This window comes from Aquarana catesbeiana, linkage group LG02 (genome assembly GCF_042186555.1).
Source record: "Aquarana catesbeiana isolate 2022-GZ linkage group LG02, ASM4218655v1, whole genome shotgun sequence".
In the NCBI taxonomy this organism is placed as follows: domain Eukaryota; kingdom Metazoa; phylum Chordata; class Amphibia; order Anura; family Ranidae; genus Aquarana; species Aquarana catesbeiana.
Window position 1 is genome coordinate 487,469,965 of NC_133325.1, and position 15,151 is coordinate 487,485,115.

Consider the following 15,151-nt stretch of genomic DNA (forward strand, 5'->3'; position numbering starts at 1 on the left):
CGGGTAAGGAGAAATGAACCACTGCAAAGGCCTGATTAAGAGCCTGCTCTGTGTCCCACAGCTGCCTTCTGGAAGCACCGCATGCTTGGCATACACAGCTTAAATAAGTTGGCTGTGCACATGGGCGCACAGTCCCGGCAAACGGGGGTGGTGGTATTCGCATATGGCGCGAATCTTTGTGCGCCCAGATAAGGCTACGTCGCATGCGCGGCTTCGAGTGCCCATAACGTCTATGGCGAAGCTACGTGCGCAATGGTCACCAAACAAACCGCTGAGCACAGCAGTGCTCTTACGAATGCACGTGTGCCATGGGGAACCAAGAGGCAAAATGGCGCACTGTTGAGCGCCATCATACAGGTAAAAAACAGCCAAACAAGCAAAAAAAAAAAAAAAACACTTTGCAAATACCCACAGCTAGCCCAAATCTCCCCCGTATGGTCACCGCACACAGGTGTGCAGCCTCTAGCTAGCTTGACTGATTGTTACAATCACTGGGACACCCCACAATAAGAAAATAAGGGGGTTTCACTCACGCGTCCAGGCGCTGGGCAGCTTAGAAGTCACTTGAGGACCTTCAAGGACTGTGTACCCTTTTCATGTTTAGGGCCCACTCCCTTGGACCTGTACAGCACCCTGCAGGAATGCCTTAGCGCTGTGGTGTCCAGGATTCCACTTCGCAGGGTCCAGCGCCCGGAGGTCGCATTACAGGCAAAACCTTGCAGGAGCTTGTGTCTTCTTTTCGAGGCTCGGATACCATTCATCTAAGCATATAGAGCCTGTGTCAGATGGATCAGATCGGTCAATGCCTCGATTTAAAAACCGTTTGTGGGACTAGAGACCTGGAGCTCAGAGAGCTCAAACAAACATGCCCATCCACCTTGCAGACACTGGTAAAAAGAAAAAAAAAAAAAAAACTGATGTACTTCCTGTATGGGAGGGGTGTCCATTCACCTAGAGATGGCGTATAACCCAGTAGGTAATGATTAGCCTAACACTGTGCCCCATGATGTATGAAAAAGAAATATAAAATTATGGTCCCTTAAAGCAGATTACACAGCACAGTACTTGTGCCATGTAATCTGCCCCCCTCTAAACTGTAAAAACAAAAAAAAACAAAAAAAAAAACAAAAAAAAAAAAACACCCTGAATCTGCCACTTCCTGTATCCCCTCTCTAAACAGACCACGATAACCAGGGCTGCTCCGCCCTGAACACCATGGTCAAAGTGCCTCCGTGATAGGCTGCCCTGTTCTGCTCTCCTCCCCGCCAGTCATCTCCCTAGCCCAGCCCCGCCGCTATTATTGTAATAATAAAATCTTAAAATTTGTCACTGCCAGTCCCTCCATTAGAGGCTGACATAGCACATGGTGTATGTTGCTTTTAAAAACGAGCGCTGTAAATACTGAATTTCAGCTGTCTTCAGGCCGTTGACGTGACTCGTGGCCGCTTTCCAGTTTCGATGGATGGCTTCTGCGGAGGAAATAAGCGGCCATATTATCTCCCCGGCTGACGTTTGAGGGAGATCATGGCCCCTCCTGCAAAAGACATCCATCGAAAACATACACAGTGTGCTATGCCAGCCTCTAAAAGAGGGGCTGGCATAGACTAGAATATTATTGCCTTAACAAACACTTTAATGCACCTCAATGAGCTGGCATGGCATGAATGGGCCCTTAAGGAAAAGGGTTCGCATTTACAGCATGCTGAATAAAATTAAATTTGTTCAGAAAGTAAAAAGTATGACTGCACTTCAGTATAGTTAGTAGGAATTTCTGCAACACTACTTTAAACTGTATGTCGCCTGGCAAGTGTTTTACAGGCCTTGCGGTAAAAAAAAAAAAGATAAAAAAATATGGGTCTTGTTGCTACATTAATACAAAATAGATCTTTAGACCGATATTTTCTCAAAAAAAAAGTGGCAAATTTACCTACACATCGCAGTCTAGTATTTTGTTAGATGATCGTGAAAATTCTTAACAACCCTTTTATGTTTTGTACTTATGACGACACTAAAACACTTTATCAATAAAATCATTACAAGCATTCATGAAACATTGTTGCTGGTAAAAGTGAGATTGCAGGCGCCTAAAACCAGTTCTGCTAACAGAAAAGCATCTTTATTCTACAAAACACTGACAAACCTGTAGTTCAATAGAAGCTTGGTAACAAACTCAGGGTTGTAAGCCCCAGTAGCTTTTCCATACAAAGGATTATGGGTCATTAGTCTTTCAAGCAAAGAAATACCTGCAATGATAACATAATAAATCAAAAGCAGCAATGTAACAGTAGCAAAAGTAAACAGAACATTTAAAGGAAGAGACAACCATGCTGACGAGCAAATATTATTATTATTAGACACTGCTCCATTATTTTATAAATTGTATAGATTTATTTTAAAAATTTACTAACCCAATCCATGTTCAATTGCAATTGGGGACCTTAATACTGGTCCAAGCTGTTTAGGATCACCAGCAAGAACGAGCTGTCCTCCCGCTATTACATCCAAAATACCTACAGTGTAAAGAAAAGAAAATTAAAGAATATCCTAGATCTCATAACTTTTCTGGATATTTGATGGGTTTAAAGAGAAATTGTATTTCCTTAGAAGAAGCAAAAAAGCTTTCTATGCCATGCCTTCTCCATATCTGTTTAGGATTTTACTGGTTGTATCTCGTCAATTAACTCCAGAGTTTCTGGTCCTATTCAAAAACTATCACTACACTCTTCAGAGCAACCTTTGGAGGCTCATCCATTTTTCAGTGGTTTCCAGGGCCATTATACTCATGCACAGTGCAGTCTGTTTGGATAAACAATTACTCCTTCCCAGGATGGGTTGCAGAAAACATCTTAGAACAGTGTTGGAGAATGCTAGTAAGCAACAACACTTTCATACCAAATTATCAAAACCTTTTTTTTTTTTTTTTTTAAAAAACAAGATTAACAATGTACAGTTTAAAAAGGGAAGGTAATTGCACATAGGATTGCAAATGGTGCAATATAGGCAGGTTTAATCATTAGGCCCAAGTCACATCTGTGATCCTGTTGCAGAGGATTGGTATGCTGGACTGAGTAGTCAACCATTTCAACAGGTCAATTCATTGCTGGCTGAAGGAGTGAAGCACTGCTCTTAGGACTCATGTACACTGCTGCTGGTAAATGGACGTTTAGGAGAAGTTGAGAGTTTTCAGCTGCCCCTGGACTCTATGTTGTCATCCTATCAGTACATGGTTGTTTATAGACGTTTCTAAGCAGTTGAGTTTTGGGGCATTTTTTGGAAAAAAATGGGTTCAGAAGCTGAGTTTACAGTCATTTCAAGCGCCAAATGCTTCTAAACGTGGTAACTCGCGTTTAGCCACGTTTCGTTTACAAGCGTTTTTCATTTTTGCCCATTTAAAAAGAAAAAAATGCCTCAAACGCAAACTCGGCAAAATGCACTTTAACAACGGTTACTATCTGTCAAGTTAAATCGTTCAGGAGAAGTTGTAAAAGCATCCCGTGTACATGAAGCCTTAGCGGTGATTCTGCAGCGGGAGAGTGACCTGTGGAAACAGATGAGTAGAGAGGCAGAAAGCGAAAGAAAGAGCAAAAGAAACTGAGTCACAGGACCACACACACACACAGGAGCTGCTGCTGTATATCACACCCAGCCCACAAGCGGAGACTATTAGGCAAGTGTTTCTAGGTTCTAATAGTTTAACTGCAACTTTTAATAGATACGAGTGTGTATCTGAATCCTTGTGAAAGACGTATCTCTGTCCTATTGTTATCTCATGTGCACAGTACCAGATAGCTATGTCTGTGCTACTGTATGTGCATAGTGATCACCTTCCAGTTTATTAGTAGGTGAACTGGTTTATTGCAAAAGCTTTTATATGCAGCTCCTGTTATTTTAGTTAAATCTGTTACTTCGTCTGGGATAACTTAGCTGGTTTTAGCTTAGGGTTCAATAACCAGAAAGGTTAGAGCCAGGTTAGGCATCCAATAGCCATTTGGTAGTTAGAGGTCCAGTTGCATGACAGATAGGAAGCTATTAGGGACTTAGACCCTGAATAGATGTGCAGCACTGGAACTCAGCATCTCACCAGCAGAAACTGCTAGGTTGACTGTGTTCCAGGCTTGTTCGGATATTCCCTGGAAAAAAAAAAAAAAAAAACTTTACCTATAAAAAAAGGTTAGTACCCAGTTATATTATGTAAAATTTAGGAAAGAATCCAGGCCTTTTTTAAAGCAATCTACTGAGCTGGCCAGAACCAGCTTTTGGAGTCTATTCCACATTTTCACAGCTCTTGCTGTGAAGAAACCTTTCTGTATTTGGAGATGAAATTTTTTCCTCTACATGTAAAGAGTGCCCTCTTGTCCCCTACGATGACCTTAAAAGTGAATAACACCAAGTTCACTATATGGTCCCCTTATGTATTTGTACATGTTGATCATATCCACCCCCTTAATCTCTTCCGACGAGAAAATAAATTCAGTTCCTCCAATCTATCCTCATGGCTGAACTCCTCCATGCCTCTTATCAGTTTGGTTGCCCGAAACTGAACTGCATATTCCAGATGAGTACTTACTAATGATTTGTACAGGGGCAAAATTATATCTTTCTCTCTGGAGTCCATACCTCTCAATACAAGACGGGACTTTGCTCGCTTTGGAAACCGCAGCTTGGCATTTCATGCTATTAAGCTCATAATCTACCAAAACCCCCAGATCCTTCACCATTGGATGCCCCCTGTTGTACTCCCCCTAGTATGTATGAAGCATGCATATTCTTAGCGCCAATTGCATAACCTTACATTTATCAACATTAAACCTCATTTGCCACCTAGTTGCCCAATTAAACAGTGCATTGAGGTAGGCTTGTAAGTTGGAGACACACTGTAAGGACGTTATTCAAAAACACATAGCTTGGTGTCATCTGCAAACACTGAAATGGTACTTTTAATCCCAGACCCTACATCATTTATAAAGGATATTAAAAAGTAAGGGTCCCAACACTGAACCTTGGGGTACACCACTAAGAACCATAGACCATTCAGAGTAAGAATCACTCTCTGAAGTCTGTCTTTTAGCCAGTTTTCTATCCATTTACAAACTGATCTTTCCAAGCCTGTAGACTTTACCTTACGCACTAGCCGTGTGTGGGAAACTGTGCCAAACGCCTTTGCAAAATCCGAGCATATAACGTCCACAGCCACCCAGGTGTCCAAGGTTTTACTTACCTCCTCATAAAAAGAAATTAGGTTTGACGACTTCTGTCTTTCATGAATCCATGCCGTCTGTTGCTTAAAATATATTTTTTTCCCCAGCAAGAACTCATCTATGTGGTCTTTTATTAAACTCTCCAGTATCTTCCCGACTATAGAAGTTAAACTAGCAGGTCTATAGTTACTTGGTAAACACTTTAATCCCTTTTTAAATATAGGCACCACATTGGCCCTACTCCAATCCAGTGGTACTATTCCAGTCATTAAAAGAGTCCCTAAAAAATAGAAACAATGGCTTTGAAATGACAGAGCTCAATTTTTTTAGGACCCGCAGGTGGATGCCATCTGATCCAGGTGCTTTATCCACCTTTATTCTGTCTAAATATTTCTGGACCATATCACTTTTGAGCCATTGTGAATCATTTTCGGCCGTGTCAATACCATTTCCATTATGGACATAATGCTCCATTGTATACACAGAGCTGCTGAAAAAAATTACTTTGCCTTCTTTGTCCCCAGTCACCCACTCCAGATTATTTTGCAAAGGGCCTAAAATTCTCAGACCTGACCTTTTTACTGTTAATATATTTGTCCTATCTTTTGCAATCTGTCATTCATTTTGAATTTTTGCATTCTTGATTTGCCTTTTACATATTCAGTTATAACCTTTGTAACATTTAAATAATGATAGTGTTCCTTCAATTTTTATATTTTTTAAAAGCTCTTTTCTTATTATTTATAGTTTTGAGCCACATTATATTTTTAAACTTATTGCCCATGGGAATATACTTTGCAGTGATTTTGCATACAGTCTTTTTGAAGAATTCCCATTTCTGTTCTGTGTTCATAGATGGCAATATTTTCTCCCAGTCCAAGTCTTGGAGAGCAGCACTCATCCTTGGAAAAATTTGATCTTAAAAGTTAAGTGCGTTTATATTTCCAGTATAAGCTTCTTGCTTACAGCCAACATTAAATTAAATCATGTTATGGTCACTGCTACCCAGGTGTTCTTTTATATGAACATTGGTAATAAGCTCTGCATGGTTTGAGATTACTAGGTCCAGTAGAGCATCATTCCTAGTCGGGACCTCAATAAACTAGACCATAAAATGGTCCATCAATTTTTGCCCTTGAACTGTCCCAGCAGTGCCATTTCTCCAGTCAATTTATGGGTAGTTAAAATCCCCCATTATTATCACTGTCCCAGCCCTTTCTATCTGTGCAAGGAGCAGAGTCTCCACCTCCCCATTAACACTGGGAGGTATATAACAAACTCCAGTTATAACCTTTGTAGTACACACATGTGCAGTTCCACCCGTAATGCTTCAGACTCCTCACACACTCCATCAACTAGGTCCTCTTTCGCATTCGCTTTGAGATCACTTCTCACAGAGATAGACACCACCACCCCTCAGTTTTACCCTGTCTTTACAGTCATGTGAAGAATGAAGCCATGATTCAGCAATACCAATTACTGCAACATTCATCTGGAGGTATATTTATTAAAGAGGAAGTAAGCCCCGTAACTTATTGCTGTTTTTTTTAATATATAAATGCTGTTAAACCTTGCCAAGCGATAGATATATAAAGTTGTCCAAAACGATTTTTCTAGATACCTTTTTTTATCAGAAATCAAGATGGGGAGGAGGAGATCACCGCTCCAGGTGAGTAAAATAGAAGTAGGGTAGGTAGGGTTCACCTACAGTTTAGAAACCCAGGTGCTGGCAATGCATATAGCAATTGGACATCAAAAGAAGTTCTGGACAGCCGCACTCCGAAAAATATTTTTTGCCTTTTATTCAAAAAAGTGTCATCCAAGATACAAAATCACAGCAGAGCAGAAGAAGGCCTTCTTACAAATCACAGCAGAGCGGAAGAAGGCCTTCTGCTCTGCTGTGATTTGTATCTTGGATGACACTTTTTTGAATAAAAGGCAAAACATTTTTTTTTGGAGTGCGGCTGTCCAGAACTTCTTTTGATGTCCAATTACCTTTTTTATCAGTTTTATTCTTTTGGCTCTTCCGGGTATCACCCACGCCATTCTTCCTCCTGTATGCTGAAGCCTTTGTGGATGTCATTTCCGCCCTTAGTTCATTTTCCTGCCAAAATCTCGCACATGCAACATAGCGTCTTATACAGTCACAAAGGGGATCATGCTGCAGCCTCACGATGCTTCGCTCTGTGCCGTTCTGAGTGTCAGATAATGACACGGCAAGCAGAGGAAACTGAAACGGCACACACTGTGTGCCGTTAAAGGAGATACACAGTGCGCAAATGCGGGCAACGTCACAGCACATAGGATGATTTATATCAAAAACACGACTGAGTGCGATTAGCTGCCTGTGCTATCTAGATTAAGATGAGCTAAAGTAGTAGAGGAGGGTTTACAACCATTTTAATAGTTCCACCAGGACTCTTGTTGGGCCCTTTGCTGATAATACATGTCTATACATTGGATGTATGTATGGTTATTAATCTTTTCTTATATAAAGCTTTATAAAGTATTATTTCCATACTGCATCTATATACTTACAGTTAATGTCATATGCTGGTTGAAGTAGTTTCTCTGCATCCAATTACTTTAAATTACTAATTAATTTCCCAGGAAGGGAATCCCTTATGTGCATAGAGACCTTGTCCTGGGTGGACACTGCCTTTATTATCAAACCCACTCTCATTTAGCGAAGGTTCTGGTACTCTTATTTACCTACAGGTTTACCCAAATATCCTTTTTGGGGAGGGACATTTCTTATAACACCCCCCCAAAAAAAAGGGCTACAAAATTTAAACATCTAGAGGGTGAAAGATCAACAAGAAGATGGTGGTTCTTCAGCAAGTCTATCTCTTCAAAAGGTAGAAATAAAACCCATTTGAGTGAACTGAGCCAATTTAGGTTTATGCCTTTTTCCCTTTAAAACAGAACTTTACCCCTAACTTTCTCTATTTTGGGGTCTAAGGAGGAAGTGTTGGAACTTCTATTGGTTTTTTTGTTTTGGTCTGTGCTTTTTTTGTGGCTATTCAGTCTCATATTCTGTCCTAGAGATCATTGTAATCTGATCAACAAGTGAGGGGAAATCTAAAAGGATACAGTTATCAGTGAAAAAGAAGGAAAAATCATCCAGTGAAGACACACGTTTAGTTGTATCAAAACTAGGATTTCCACTAACTTCAGAAAACATTTTTCTCAGGTCTTGATGAGTCTCTGGGACCAGAAGCATACCTAGGTTAATACTTAATAGTATAAAAATGATACCAATGATAGGACACCAACTAGGTTTTCCAGTCATCAGATTTAAAATTTCTGAAGAAATGAAATTCACAATACATTTTCTGGTTTATTGGTCTGAGTATGGTGAATGGCTTCTAGTTATGCTGAATTTCCTTTACTGTACCTGCCACAGCTGTCACACTCTCTGGCTCTACTGCATGGCCAGACTCATCAATAAACACATGAGTGAAATGGCCAGATGGGAAGTTTGCTGATGTAAGCCTAAATAAAAAAAATAAATAAAAAAATAATACCAGTGAACAAAAGGATTGTATACAAAAATTACCAAAAACCTATATAACAGGAGATTGTGTGCACTTGCTGCTGTAACCCCCCCACCCCCTTTTATTCTAATTGGCACAAAAGGAGAGTTGTCCCCAGGATAGAAAGACCCAATCATAGAGATAACTTAACTGACACGTGACCACTTAAGCCTAGTACACATGGGCCGAAAGTCGGACAGCATCTGCCGGTTCAATACAAACTGGCTGGCATTCGGCCCGTGTGTACTGCAGTTGGTCCGACAGAAGCTAGCCAAAGGGGCTTGACCAAAAGGTCTGCAAATTGGCTCCTGATCAGAACTCTCAGCCAGTGACTGGAGTGTTCTGGCATAGGAGCCGTCCCCCTGTCAGAACACAACAGAACATCAGTCAGTTTTGGGTTTTTTTATTCAGTCCTGCTGGGTTGAACGAAAAAAAATAAAAACTACTAGTGTGTGGTAGGCTTTAGTTTGTCCATTGGAGGGGGAAGGAGATTCACCACAGAGCAACAGATTAATCTATGAGAATGTAGCTGAGCCCCAGGAGTTTGATGCTTGCTTTGTGGTTCTCAAAGGGTTTGTTAAAGAGTAAAGATTTTCTAGGAAAACTTTAAATCTGGTCATACGCTGCCATACTGACTGATGTGTGTGTGTGTGTGTGTGTGTGTGTGTGTGTGTGTGTGTGGGGGGGGGGGCCTCCTGAATGGACCAAAAAAAAAAAAGCTGGCTAGTTGTGTACGCCCAAACTTACACTAGGGCCTCTTTTACACTTGTATGACCTGAAAGACACACGACTGACATGACATACAGCAATACCTGTGTAATCTTGAGGTCTTTGGACCTCAAGTTGCCTCAAAGTAGTGCAGGGACTACTTTGAAGTCGCACAGATATGAACGGTACTCATTGAAAATCATGGGGTACGACTTGCCGTGTGACTTTGCAGTGCCAGGTCGCAGGACAAGTTGCACAAGTGTGAAAGGGGCCTTAGAGTATTTTGTGTGAAGCACTGACCTCCTGTTACAGTTAGAGAAAGTAATCTCACCAGTAATGTGTCGTGTCCTGTATGCCAGAATTAGAATTAAAAATGCATTTTTGGGAGGTCAAATCTTCTAAAAATACAGATTTATTCCTTGACCATTGCCATGATCATGCTTTAAAATGCATAGTGGACACAGTTCTGTTGAATACCTATTTAGGCCCACCTAAGAACCTTGGGGCAGCAGGCAAGATTTCCTTCTCTTGCCCTCAGCACTGGCTCTTCTGCTATTATTTCTTAGAAGGCAGCTGTTATAAAAATTTGCACAAAACTAGCCAATTAAATCCACAGACTGCATTTTACACAATGCCCAATAATAGATTTTTTTTTTTTAAATAGTTGTGGGCGGTGCAACGCCCGTTGACAAAAATATTCTGCAAAGTCACTAGTTTTACTGAATGATAAAGGGACCAAAAGCTTCTATACAGCATCTGGGAAGGATAGGGAAAGACAAACCAAGAACTTTTGAGTACAACAGGGAGTAATTCGAGAATTTTGATTTCTCTGCGTACTGCAGCTATAGTACTGCAAAAGATTGTTTGCTGTAATAAAAAATGGCTTGTTATTTGGCAATTGATAGTCATGATTGGGAACTCTGGGTAGTCCTATGTGTATCTGATTTCTTAATTGAATAGATAAAGACTGCAGATTTAGCAAGTACACTGAAAACTGAACCACATTCGGTAAAGATAGAAGATACTCTACTCATGGTGACACATGTGAGCATCTGATCATTTGCAAGTGGATAATCAGGTTGTCATACCATCTCTGCTTTACACAACATATGCAATTCAGTGCACACTGCACAAGCAATCTACATAAGCAGAAAAGTGTTCAACAGTGCCCAATTCTTATAAACTTTACTCAGCAGAGAGGTGTGTAAATGGGACTTAACGCTCCAACAGGCAAAACCATCAGATCTAATGCAATTCACACTTTGGTACACAGATTTTCTTTTAAAATTAGGAGACTAAACATGGAGAGGAGATGCCGCTCACAAAGCCTCCGAACCTTGAAAGACTGCTCCCGCCCTACTGAGAACTTGATTCAGATGCTGGCTCTGCACAAGTGGACTGCCGCACTCTGAAGAAAAGGCATCTTTATTGAAAAGCGTAAAAAATCCAAAATACAGTCACATGGATGGAGATAAAACAGGGTGCAATCGCTAAGGGTGGGGTGGAAAAACGAATAAAACCACCAATCAACGCCATACAATCGGGCTAACACCCCTTGCACACAATTAAAAACTTGTAATCCCAAGAATTGAAAAACACCTGTGGATCGGGATGGGAAAATGCTAAATAAATAAACCTATTTTACCCAAAATCTAGTTTGAAAGCATATGTACATATATAGTCAAAAAGTAATAATCAAATGTGATAAATGCCAACATAGCCTGTCATGGTGTTGCATACAAATGAGTTAATAAGAATAAACACCACCAAAAAGGAAACTTCTGTACATAAATCAGACATTCCTATATGTATACGGAGACAAAAGATGTGTGTGTGTGGTAGATATGCAATAAATCATGACAGCAAGCATAAGCATATGTAGTGGATATAAGAGGATAACCATCCCATATTCGATATTATAAAGTCCCTGGGTCATTATGAAGATATTCACTTGAAAGGTGTTGTAGTATGTTACAAAAATACACTGTTCCCAAGATTAATAGCAAACTAATTGCATATTATTTCCTACTGAAATGAAAAATGAATATTTACTCTATCAGATCAGGACAATATAATGTCCCAGTCAAAGGAGAAAGGAGAGAAAGGTATAACAGGTAATACGTGTAAAAACAAGGTGGTGATATAGCCGGTACCCCAGCTTATGAAAGAAAAGAAAGATGAACATACGGCACATAGATGTAAGGAAACAAATTTGGGATGAAGAAATGTAACCGATAAATAAAGAGAAAACCTGATCACAAACCAAAATAGAACAGGAATGGAAAGACTACCAGAAAGGACCAAAAGGAGCTAGCTATATGATATACTATCTATATAATATGCTGAAGTGTGAACATGTACAGAGTGAGGTATAAAGTCTCACCCAGTCTGCTGTAGTCCACTGCAACTAAAAACATGAAGGCACTAGATTAAACAAATCACTGGATGCACTATAGTGGGATCACAGTAGCATTGAGGTGGATGATAGTATAGATAGATAGATAGTATAGATACTAATGGACTCATTTTAACCACTGCAAGTTTAATAACCCATGTTTGCAGCGTTATGAACCCACCAGACAGTGCACCCAGGACATGTATATACAGTTGGTGTTGCGATAGAGACAGCAGTCAAATTAAAAAGGCAAAAGGGACTGTCCATAAAAGGGGAAAAAAATGCAAGCGTAAAAAAGTAAATGCAGAAAAACACAGCAGGGAAAGTATTCCGAACCAGTTGCTATAAAGAATTAACCTATTGATAAAAATGAGATACGTCCCATTCAAAATGGAGTCCAAAGGGTTGTCTAGTGTTCAAAAAGAAAATCCACCAGATTTCACGTTTGCATAATATATTAAACTTATCTCCGCCCCTAGGTGGTGTCACAACTTTGTCAATGCCTTGAATGACCAGGCTGAAGGTATCCTCCTGATGGAATTCGTTCCAGTGTCGCGCAACATTAGTGGCGTGATCTTTTTCGATATCATAAAGATGGTCATGCAGACGATCTTTAAGCCTGCGTGTCGTTCTACCAATATATTGTATAGAACAACATGCGGTACAAGTAATGGCATATATTATGTAGTGCGTGTTGCAGTTGAGAAAAAGAGTGAATTTTATAAGATTTGCCTGTCGACATAGATGTTATTGTGTCACCACCTTTAATAAATGAGCAATAAGCACAACTTCGTCCCCCACATTTAAAAGTTCCTTGAAAAGATAACCAGTTAGTGGAGGTATTCCTACTGGAAAAGAAGCTCGGTGATAAAAAGCTGCTAAGCGACGGTGCCCTTCTAGATACAGTACGGATGCCCTTAGCTAGGATCCAAGAGTATATGGGGTCATGAGACGAGATCGGAAGATACTTGGTTACAATTTTCTGTACTTTGTGTAATTCAGTGCTGTAGGATGTGGAGAAAGTGGGGATAAAATTAGTTATTGGTGTGACCACGTTTAGGTTTGTTTCCTGGTTTATCTGCAAGTTTATGGCGGGGTACACCTTTTGCTATGGATAGACCTCTGTCAATCACAGCTTTAGGGTACACCCTATTCTCAAACCTAGAGGACATAAAAGCAGCTTCTCCAAAGTCTGATTGTTTGCTGCAGATTCTTCTAATGCCACGTACACACGACCGGACTTTACGGCATACTTGGTCCTGTGGACCAGAGTCCGTCGGGCAATTCGATCATGTGTGGGCTCCAGTGGACTTTTTTTCCCCAAAAGTGCGACGGACCTAGAAATGAAACATGTTTCAAATCTTTTCGGCGGACTCGAGTCGGGTCGAAAAGTCTGCTTGTCTGTATGCTAGTCCGACGGACAAAAAACAACGCTAGGGCAGCTATTGGCTACTGGCTATGAACTTCCTTGTTTTAGTCCGGTCGTACGTCATCACGTACGAATCCTTCGGACTTTGGTTGATTGTGTGTAGGCAAGTCCGTTCATTCGGAAAGTCCGTCGAAAAGTCCACCGGACAAAGTCTGCCGTAAAGTCCGCTCGTGTGTACGCGGAATAAGTCTTAGGAACTGCCCAACTGGGATGTTCCTAATTATGTGCCCCAGATGGTTGGAGTCAGCCCGGAGGAGCGTATTGCCTGCACTAGGCTTCCTATACAGATTGGAGATAAATTCGTTGTTATCCCCCGTAAGCATGACATCAAAGAACGCAATGGACCTGGAATTAGATTTCCCTGTAAATTTCAGATTTAACTCGTTATCGTTCAGATAGTTTAACAATTCTTCCATATTACAATGAACAAAGGATCGTCTATGCACCTACAACAGAACACTGTGTCCTTTCGACGGGGACTACCAGCCCCAAAAATGCGGAGCCTCTCCCACCATCCCATATATAGATTGGCCAGGGACGGTGAAAATTTGGCGCCCATAGAGGCTCTGCACTTTTGGAGATGGTACTCCCCATCGAACATGAAAAAAATTATGAGTTAACAGATATTCCAGGCACATGTTGATACATTCCTGCAAAACCAAAGAAAATTGTCCCGACTTATCCAAAAAGAACGCTACAGCTTGCAAAGCTAAATTGTGTGGGATAGAGGAGTACAAACTAGAAACGTCACATGTGATCCAACAAAAGGCATCATTCCAGGTCATCCCGTCTAGTTTAGATAGCAATTGCTTGGTGTCACGAAGATATCCTGGTAAATTGGTTACCAAAGGTTGTAACTGCTGGTCCACCCGCTCGTTTAGCGAGTCAATGCCTGCTACAATGGGTCTTCCTGTTAGAGGGGTGAGCCCCTTATGTATTTTGGGAAGGTGGTGAAAAGTGGGCATGACTGGAAAAAAAATGTGTATATATATTAATATATATATATATATATATATATATATATATATATATTAATATATATATATATATATATATATATATTAATATATATATATATATATATATATATATATATATATATATATATATATATACACACATATATATATATATACATATACACATACATATACACACACACATATATACACACACACACGTATATACACACACACATACATATATATACACACACACACACACATTTTATTCTTGTCTACTTCAGCTATAAGTAAGCATCTAATCATGTGAAATGCGTTAGCAATTGCACCCTGTTTTGTCTCCATCCATGTGACTGTATTTTGGATTTTTTACGCTTTTCAATAAAGATGCCTTTTCTTCAGGTTGCGGCAGTCCAGGACCTTTTTGTAGGAGACTAAACAGTTATTGTTTTACATTGATCACACCTGAAATCCTCCTTTTCCAGACTGTACCGGCACAACAAAAATGATACCATTGCAGTGATTTTACTTCTAGTAATACTGTCAAATAAAAAATGAAATCTGTAAAAACAGTCTATGCCAGTGGTGGCTGGTGGTATATTTTTCTGAGGGGGGCGGCAAACCGTACTCCCACAGACACCCCATCTATGGTGCTGGCTTTCTCTTGCTTATCCTTGTCGGCATCTCCTCCCTCATCCTCGGCCAATTGGAACACTTCTCCTTACGGCCAATGGGGAAATGGGTCTCACGACCCTGCTATTGGACACACAACCCCGATTGCAATCCATGCATCTGGTGCCCCGTATGTAGATTAGGGGGCTGGACGCATGGATAGGGGTGGCGATGCCTGTGTGCCCCGTATGGGCGGGCCCCCACTGGTCTATGCTGATGTGTAGTACATCAACAGAAAAATATTGGCATTG

At 40.5% G+C, this 15,151-nt stretch overlaps 1 protein-coding gene across 1 annotated transcript in view; it reads right to left on the reverse strand.

Moving 5' to 3' along the window:
• Positions 1 to 15,151, reverse strand: part of LOC141128437 (putative helicase MOV-10) — a 142,421-nt gene that overhangs the window by 15,953 nt on the left and 111,317 nt on the right. The window contains exons 13-15 of the mRNA XM_073615723.1: positions 8,596 to 8,693; positions 2,409 to 2,510; positions 2,141 to 2,243 (exon numbers count right to left, since the gene is read on the reverse strand). Coding sequence (XP_073471824.1) covers positions 2,141 to 2,243; positions 2,409 to 2,510; positions 8,596 to 8,693 — 303 coding nt within the window. The remainder of the gene's footprint in view (positions 1 to 2,140; positions 2,244 to 2,408; positions 2,511 to 8,595; positions 8,694 to 15,151) is intronic.